This window comes from Leptosomus discolor, chromosome 3, assembly GCF_034619465.1.
Source record: "Leptosomus discolor isolate bLepDis1 chromosome 3, bLepDis1.hap2, whole genome shotgun sequence".
NCBI lineage: Eukaryota > Metazoa > Chordata > Aves > Leptosomiformes > Leptosomidae > Leptosomus > Leptosomus discolor.
In genome coordinates this window covers 68,871,713-68,880,416 of record NC_141393.1, presented here as the reverse complement: position 1 = coordinate 68,880,416, position 8,704 = coordinate 68,871,713, and the positions used below count along the sequence as shown (strand labels likewise).

The following is an 8,704-nucleotide window of genomic DNA, read 5'->3' as shown; positions in this document are numbered from 1 at the left end:
TTAGAAAGGAGGGTGATCCATGTCGTCCAGCCAGGAGGCCGGGCTGGTGGGAAAGTCTGGGTACCCGACGCTGCTCCCCGTGGAGATGTCGGAGGTGGGCCCCCCCCCGGCCATGGCCCGCAGCGTCTGACTCACCCCCTGCGCCCCGTGGGCCACCAGCCCCAGGCTGCCGTCCATGGCGTAGTCCAGCCCGTTGAGCAAGGGCGGGTGGGATGGCAGGGAAGAGATGGAGGATGGCGACTGGGGGAGGCCGTAGGGACTGCCGTCCCGCAAGTCCTGGTATGACTGTCCCGTCCCCTCCATGGAGAAGCTGCCGTTCAGCAACTGTCCGCCCGCCACGTCCCCCACAGTGCCGTAAACCCTGTTGGTGTGCCCGAGCTCGGAGAGGATCTGGTCTTCTGCCAGGGAGAGGAGGGAGAGCAGAGGGGAGTCAGCGCAAGGTGAAGCCCCCCAGCCCCTCTGCCCCACGCCAGCACCCCACTCACCACGGAAGCTGAGCTCGCTGTCGCTGACACCACAGTCCTCGGCCGAGCTCTCCTTCTCCAGCTTGCCGCCCCCACGGCTCCGCTTGACGCTCTTGTAAAACTGCCCCCAGCGATGCCGTCCCGCGTCCTTCTTCAGCCTCTTCTCCTTGGCCCGGCGGTTCTGGAACCACACCTGCGGTAGGACATGAGGACATCGATGGCACCACTGTGCCCTGGCAACCCTGCATGCCAGCACCCCTGCAACCCAGCATGCCAGCACCCTGGCACCCCTACATCCCAGCATGCCAGTATCCCTGCACCTCTGCCACCCAGCACTCCTACAACTCAGCATGCCAGCATCCTGGCACACCAGCGCCTATGCAACCCAGCTCCTACACGCCCACACAAACCAGCACCCCTGCAACCCTGCATCCAGGCACGCCTGCATCCCGGCACACCAGCACCTGTGCAACCCAACTCCTACACACCTACGCAACCCCACACCCCTGCACCCCAGCAGGCCAGCACCATGGCACAGCTGCACCCCGGCACAGCAACACCCCAGCATGCCTGCATCCCAGCACAGCAGCACCCCCCTGCAAAACTGCATGCCATCACGCCTATAATCCAGCTCCCATACAATCCAGCACCCCAGCATCCCTGCAACCCAGCTCCTGGGCACCCATGCCACCCCAATACCCCTGCCACCCCTGCATCCCATGAAGCCTGATGCCCCTGCAACCCCGCACCCTTGCACCCTGGCACCCTTGCACCCCTGAAACCCAGCACCCCAGTGGGACCCCTGCCCTCCCCTTCGCTAGGGGCAGGGTGGAGAGGAGTAGCCCCGTGGCCTCACCTGCACCACCCTCATGTCAAGACCCGTCTCGGAGGAGAGCTGCTCCCGCACATGCCGGGCGGGCTTGGGGGAGTTTTTGTAGGCATTCTTCAGCGTCTCCAGCTGCTTGGCCGTGATGGTGGTCCGGGGCCGCTTAGCACCCGCCTCGGAATCATCTGCAAGTGAAGGAGCCAGTACCAGCCCCAACCGCAGCAGTGTGAGCAACCTCGAAGCGCCAGCGCACGCCGCTGGAGAAAAGCTCCCCAAAACCAGCTGCCCCAGAGGCTGCAGCGACACCTTCCCACAGGTACAATGTCAGTGACATGACCCACAGCCACCCCTTGGTGTGGGGTCCCACCTCATAGCCCTTTCAGGGTGCCTACCATTCTGCTTGGCAGTCTCGTAGTCCTCCTTGCAGACCAGCCGCCCATCCTCCATCAGGTAGAACTCGTCGCCAGTGGCCAACTGCCGGCTGCAGATGATGCAGGCGAAGCAGTGGAGGTGGTAGACGAAGTCCTGGGCTTTGCGGACCACCTGGGTGGGGGGGATGCCCTGCTGGCATGCTGTGCATTTGGTCCCGAAACGCCTGCAAGGAGAAGCGGGCGACGCTGAGCCCCCCGGCGAGGTGGGCTTCGCTGGAGATGGGGTGGGAACCAGGAGACAGGGCAGAGTTTAAACCAGCAATCAACCTATTTATGCATGACACTTCACATGGCAGGGGTTTATCTTCTTCAGTGTGAAAGACTGGCCTAATGGAGCTGAGGAAGGTTTGATTTTAATGGTTCTTTTAACTAATGCTTATAGGCTGCCTGATTTTCCTCTGCAAGGACAGTACATATTTCATCCACATTAATACCAAATAAATTAATTACACCGCCCCGCTAGCATGATGAATCCCAGATTAATGCAGAATGATGGGGCTCTTACACTGTAATGACAGCCTGACGGGCGCATTGGGCAGGCCAGCTCGGGGTCGGTGTGGGCCCAAGCAAGCCCGCCAGCATGGCTGCAAGGAGCGTGCAAGAAGCGTGGAAGAAACATGCAAGGAGCCTGTAAGAATGGTGCAAGAAGCATGGAAGGAACATGCAAGGAGTGTGCATCTCACTGAGCGGCCCCCGCGGATCGCAGGCACTCTGCTGCAGAGAGCCTGGGGTGCCTGTCACTCGCGGTGCATCCACGAGATGGGTGCACCCTTGTGGGTGCAGCCAGGGCTGTGGTGGGGTGCAGTTGCCCTGTGCAGACATGAAGGCTGACACCCAGGTAACACCTAGATAACACCCATTTTAAACTGAATTAACGGCATGAGGGTAACACATGCTGCAAGGTGGTGGCAGCACAGGAGAAAGTCAAAAAATAAGTGGACGTTGCCACTGGTGTTTTCAGCATCAGCCGTGTGGGCTTTAGGATTGACGTGCATAATCAGCACCACAAGGGCTCTGCTGGGTCTCTCCTGCTCCCTCCAGCACCCCTAAACACCCCATTAGTGGGGCAAGGAGACCCCACAGAACTGTCCTGGCATTGCAACAGCAGCCCAGGCAGCAAAGCTGTCAAAATAAATCTGTCCTCTATGCCTTAAACAGCCCCATCTGCTTCAAAGGAGGCAGCCCAGAAAAACCCAAGCCCTTTGGCCCCCAGTCCCAAGGCCTCAGGGGTGGGTAGTGGGTATCCAGGGGGTACAGCCACCCCAGGCTCCTCTCACTGCCCCCCAAGGGCTGAACATCCCCCATCCATGCAAAATCACCCCACAAGCCCCACAGCTGCCTGTGCCCTCATGCCATCCAGAAAGCTGGGGATCGGCCACCAAAGCTGGGTCCCTGGGACTGTCCCCAAGTCACACAGGTGTCACCCAGGGACGGGCAGTGAGCACCGGACATGAGTGGCACCAGTGCAATTTCGGTAGCTGCCCAAAGGGTTGTTGGAAGCAGAAGGTGAGGAGAGAAAATCTGTTTTGTCTTGGGTTTTTTGGGCTTGTATCCTAAAAGGAGAGTCCTCGGATACCTGCTGGGGAGACCTCAGCTCTCCAGGAGTCAGCTGGGAGGGAGGGAAGGAGACAGACATGGAGGGAGGGATGGATGGGATGGGAGATAGAGGGATAGGAGATGGAGAGAGGGAGGGAGAGATAAAAGGACGGAGGGAGGGACAGAGAGGTGTACAGAGGGAGGGATAGGACAAATGATACTTCTCTGTGCCCAAGGCTGAGCTGGTGCATGCTTTGCAGCCCCCATCCTCCCCCTGCCCATTCACACCCCCCTCACAGAACACTATTAAAGCCATTTTAACACACACACACACACACACACACACACACCCCTGCTCCAGCATCCCAGGGTGTTTCTGCACCACCCGGTGGGGGGCCAGACCCAGGACAGGGCTGCCTACGGCCAGGGACTAATCTGCAATTTGGAGGAGGGGAAAAAAAGATAAAAATCAAAAAATCTGATCTTTTCGGAAGCAGCTTCTGCGTTGCAAACCTGCCTCTGAAGTTGGTCTTAAATCCTCACGTCCTCCGCAGGTTACCTACCCCGAAATCAATGAGCAGTTGAAAGAAAGGTGAGGCGAGAGCCCGAGCGAGCGCTGAGATGCTATTGATTGGCACCAAATAATCCAGGCAGGACCTCATCTAAGAAAGTCGCTGATCTTTCAACTCTAATTAACATTGATTACCCGCACCTTTTGGGTGACTATTTAAATGACTTGGAGATTAATAGGCTGGAAAATATCAGAAGTGAAGTGTTATTACCCAGGCTGCAGCGGCTGCTTTGACCGTCGCACCCTCCCCAGCTGGGAAGGAGAAATTCAAGCTGCAGCTTTGGCCCTGATGGCTTGGGGGGGGGGCGGGGGGGACAGGACGGGGACACACGACGTAGGAGACCTGAGAGCCCAGGGATGGGCAGGCAGGGAAAGTCCTGCCCAGGGATTAGCAGAGGGTGTAATCACCATCGGTTGGTTTGGCCGGCCGGTGGTAGGGGGTGACGGGAGGCGCCAGCGTGGCCGGAGATGAGCAGGAGGTGATGGCATGAGGAGGTGGCCCTCGTCCCCAGGGTGTAGCAGCTGCTTTTTGGCCAGGCCCTGCCACCTGCACCTGAGCAGCAAAAGGCACCCACTGGCCAGGAGCTGGTCCTTCTCCCTTCAGGAGGTGTAAAGCAGCACCCCTCTGCTTCACGGCGATTCACCCGGCAGAGCTGTGCCCAGCCCTGGTGCCACCCAGCAGCCCGGGACTAGAGCATCCCTGCTGAAAAGTACATTTTTAATGGGAAACGGATTGTCCTGTCCCACAGGAGGAGGCAAATGCGGAGGCTGAGGCGTTGCACAGCTCGGAGGCAGCTGTCAACGAAGTTAAATGATGTTTTCACACTACTGGGAGCAAAAAAAAAAGGATTAAAAAAAAAGAAAAAAAAAAAAAAAAAAAGACAAAGGGAGAGAAACAGCATCAGCAAACCCTGGCGAGGTGAGCGAGGGGCTTGGGCAGGACCAGGCAGCGCTGCCGCTGCCTTGTGCGGGTTCCTCCTGCCCTCTAGCTCCGAGCAGAGCCGGGGCTGCTGCCGAGCTGCCGCGGCTCACCAGCCCGCGGGGATCTGACACCAGCACAGGGGAGGGACGGGAGCATCAGGGAGATTTGGGGCTTTCAGAAGGTTAAATCCTGCCAAACAGCATCCAGCCTGCGGCAGCTGGAAAGCACCATTTCGTTTATTTAAAAAAAAAAAAAAAAAAAATAATAATAATAATAATAATAAAAGAAAAAAAAAAAAGAAAAAAATAGATAGATTGATGAGGATTTTGGAGAAATTATGCTTAAAAATAGAATCATAGAATTGTTATGTTGGAAGCGACCTCTAAGATCAAGTCCAACCATCAACCCAACATCACCATGCTCACTAAACCTTGTCCCTAAGTGCCACACCTACACATTTTTTGAACACCTCCAGGGACAGTGACTCCACCAGCTCCCTGGGCAGCCTGTTCCAATGCCGAATCACTCTTTCAGTAAAGAAATTATTCCTAAAATAGGAAATAGGTTGTATGTGGGGAGACAGGTGGGGAGATGCCATTTTCGGGGGGCTGTTCCCCTAAGTGGTACTCACTTGAAGAAGTCTTCCTTGCAGTAGACACTGCCGGCCCGGGAGAAGCAGCGGTCGGCCAGCTGCATCTGGCAGTCGGCACACTTGAGGCAGGAGCTGTGCCAGTGCCGGTCCAACACCTTGAGGATGAACTTGTCCAGGATGTGCTGGTTGCAGCCGGCACACTGGGGGATCTCTGGGCGGGGGGGGAGAGATGGAGAGAAGACCAGCGTCAGCCACCGCTGCCCCCTCGCCCCCACCATGCTCCCAACCCGGCCGTCGTGGCTGGCAAAGCCCCGCATTGGCTCCTGCTGGTGCTCTGCAGGGTGATGATCTCCCACCCCTCGCCGGTGTCCGGGCACATCTTCCTTTGCCAGCCTTCACAAACTCCTCCTGGGTAGCAAAGCCCATGGCCCTGCCATGCACAGACACACACACACACACATGTGACGCTTTTTTCCCTTCTGCCCCCCATTTTGCACGCCATGGTCCCCACCACCCATTTCGCCGCCTGCGTCTCACTCCCTCCAGGACAGCATCCTGCAGCCCCCGACCAGGGACGACACGGCTTGTTTCTCTCCACAGCCACCCCTGTCCCCCAAGGGCCAGGCTGCCCCATGGGGTGCCAGCTGTGACCCATGGGTGCAGGACACCCACCACCTCCACCCCACTCACAGAGGCTTTTTCAACATGGGCAAAGGCCTCCCCCGCTCTGCTCCCTCTGCACTCCGAGGACCACGAGCCGCCCGTGCCAGCCGCTTTACATCCCCCCATGGTCCAACCCCCATTTGGCCCCAGGAGCCTGGTTTTCATGTGATGTGAACAGCACGTTCCCACCCGCTTTCACCCATCCAGCCGGGGCATTACAGACCCCTGTCGCTGGAAAATGAGGGCCAAAGCAAGGCCACGCTGGAGCACAGCAGTGGTAAGCGGGGAGAGAGCGGCTGTGGCGGGTCCAGCCCCATCCAGTCCCCCTTACAGCACCCCTGCAGTGGGAGGACGCTAGGAGAAGGAGGGCTTTTCCTAAGGCAAGGTACATACCCGGCCACCCAGACTCCCCTGCCTATAGAGGAACAGCTTCTATGGATCGGGAGAGCTGGGCATTTATCCCTCTCTCTCTGCCTGTAGTTCAGAATAAAAGGGAGGTGTTGCAAAAGTCTGCAGGAGCAAATTGCCCTGAAAAAGCCTGGCACATTGTGCTGACACATACACAGGAAAGAAAATTGATTTTAGGGAAAAAACAAAAAACAAACCAAAAAATCCCCACACAAAACCAAAAAAAAACTCCCACAAAACAAACAAACAAACAAAAACCGAAACATGCCCGTAGCTGGAGCGTTAAGAGCAGGAGAGCTGTTTACGCCTAAGGGCTGCATCCTCTCCTGCAGGTGACAGTAAATAGCGGGGGGTGGGGGGGTGTTATTTTTATTTTATTTTATTTTATTTTATTTTATTTTATTTTATTTTATTTTATTTTATTTTATTTTATTTTATTTTTTACAGGTGCTGCCGCGGACTCTGCTGTACTAGCCCGAGCTGGGAGGCTGCTTTGCTGACCGGCGGTAAGACCAGCCCCGGCGGGCGGGTCGGCATAGCCGCGCTGGGGGAGACGGACGGGAACCCCTCGGCCAGGCCGCCCGCTCCGGGGGCGTGCGGGGGCGGTGGGGAGAGAGTGGGACCTCCTGCACCCTGGCCTGGGTGATACTGGGAGGAGAGGAAAAGAAAAAGGATAGGGGGAAAGAAAAGGAAGGGGAAAAGAAGGGAAGGGGGGAAAAAAAAAAAAGGAAGGAAAAAAAAAAAAAAGGAAGAGGGGGAAAAAAGGAAGGGGGGAAAAAGAAAAGCAAGGGGGGGAAAAGCAAGGGGGGGGAAAAGCAAGGGGGGGAAAAGCAAGGGGGGGAAAAGCAAGGGGGGGGAAAAGCAAGGGGGGGAAAGCAAGGGGGGGGAAAGCAAGGGGGGGGGAAAGCAAGGGGGGGAAAGCAAGGGGGGGAAAGCAAGGGGGGGAAAAGCAGGGGGGGAAAAGCAAGGGGGGGAAAAGCAAGGGGGGGAAAGCAAGGGGGGGAAAAGCAGGGGGGAAAAGGAAGGGGGGAAAAGGAAGGGGGGAAAAGGAAGGGGGGAAAAGGAAGGGGGGAAAAGGAAGGGGGAAAGGAAGGGGGGAAAGGAAGGGGGAAAGGAAGGGGGAAAGGAAGGGAAAAGGGGGGGAAAGGAAGGGAAAAGGGGGGGAAAGGAAGGGAAAAGGGGGGGGAAGGGAAGGCAAAAGGGGGGGGAGGGAAGGCAAAAGGGAAGGCAAAAGGGAAGCAAAAGGGAAGGCAAAAGGGAAGGGAAAAGGGAAGGGAAAAGGGAAGGGAAAGGGAAGGGAAAAGGGAAGGGAAAAGGGAAGGGAAAAGGGAAGGGAAAAGGGAAGGGAAAAGGGAAGGGAAAAGGGAAGGGAAAAGGGAAGGGAAAAGGGAAGGGAAAAGGGAAGGGAAAGGGAAGGGAAAAGGGAAGGGAAAATGAAGAAAAAAGGGAGGAAAGGGAGGCAAAGCGGGGGAAAGAAAAAAGGAAAGAAAGAGGGGAAAAAAGAGGAAAGAAAGAGGGGAAAGAGGCAAGAAGGAAGGAAGGACGAAAAGAGCACAGGAGAAAATCATATTGTTACAGCATTAAAACAACATTGTTTAAAAATACTCTGGGGTACTGGACACGTATCTCAAGTGAGGCAGCTTATTTTATCGTTCACAAGGTTAGATAGTTACAAACCCAGTGCCCTTCAGACGATATTTATTGCTGGCATTTAAGCCTGTGTCGCATGAACAACAGTAGAATAAATTAAAAAAAAAAAATAATCTACAGCTTCCATAGGTCCCTCTTCGCCTTCTTGCTCTGAAAACACCTGGATGATCTGCCCCCCGCACAGTGTGCTGCTGAGACCAGCACCACGGCTGCAGGTCGCCACCAGCCACATTTTCCACGTCTGCATTTGTTAACCCCGTCGCAGAGCACCGTGAAAGCCGTTGGCACGGGCGATGGCACGCAGCACGGCACCAGCCCCGAGGAAGCACTTTGGTGGTATGGCAAAATAAATCTTCCTCATTTACTTCATAAACATGCATGCACGTTTATGAAACCTGGTTTATATATACGTATTTATTTATATAAACATGTGTATGTATAGACACATATATATACACACACTTACAGGTGTATATGTACACACACATACTCGCAAGCTAACAAACACAGCTCTCTCCTTCTTAAAGGCAGCAACACAGCTTATTTCAACAAGCAAACAACTGCCGCAGATAATACCGTATCTTCCTCCAAATTTCCAGAGGAAAATACTTTTTTTAAACAAGAGACCTATTTTTGCTTCA

The 8,704-nt window shown here is 55.5% G+C and overlaps 1 protein-coding gene across 1 annotated transcript; it reads right to left on the bottom strand.

Annotated features, from left to right (window-relative positions):
• On the bottom strand, positions 1-5,659 carry LHX4 (LIM homeobox 4). The gene is made up of 5 exons (XM_086463044.1): positions 5,382-5,659; positions 1,683-1,885; positions 1,321-1,475; positions 486-657; positions 1-398 (listed from the first exon to the last, which is right to left on the bottom strand). Exons 1-5 carry the CDS (start codon positions 5,657-5,659, stop codon positions 1-3), a joined length of 1,206 nt encoding a protein of 401 aa, XP_086319170.1.
• Positions 5,660-8,704: the final 3,045 nt, after the last annotated feature.

Excerpts from the sequence above, each read along its gene's own strand:
- LHX4 (XM_086463044.1), bottom strand. The coding sequence starts at position 5,659 with ATGCGGGGCTTTGCCAGCCACGACGGCCGGGTTGGGAGCATGGTGGGG. Across the intron at positions 1,886-5,381 it reads TGCAAGGAAGACTTCTTCAA|GCGTTTCGGGACCAAATGCA; the intron begins GTGAGTACCACT and ends TTCTCCTTGCAG. Across the intron at positions 399-485 it reads CAGCGAGCTCAGCTTCCGTG|AAGACCAGATCCTCTCCGAG; the intron begins GTGAGTGGGGTG and ends TCTCCCTGGCAG.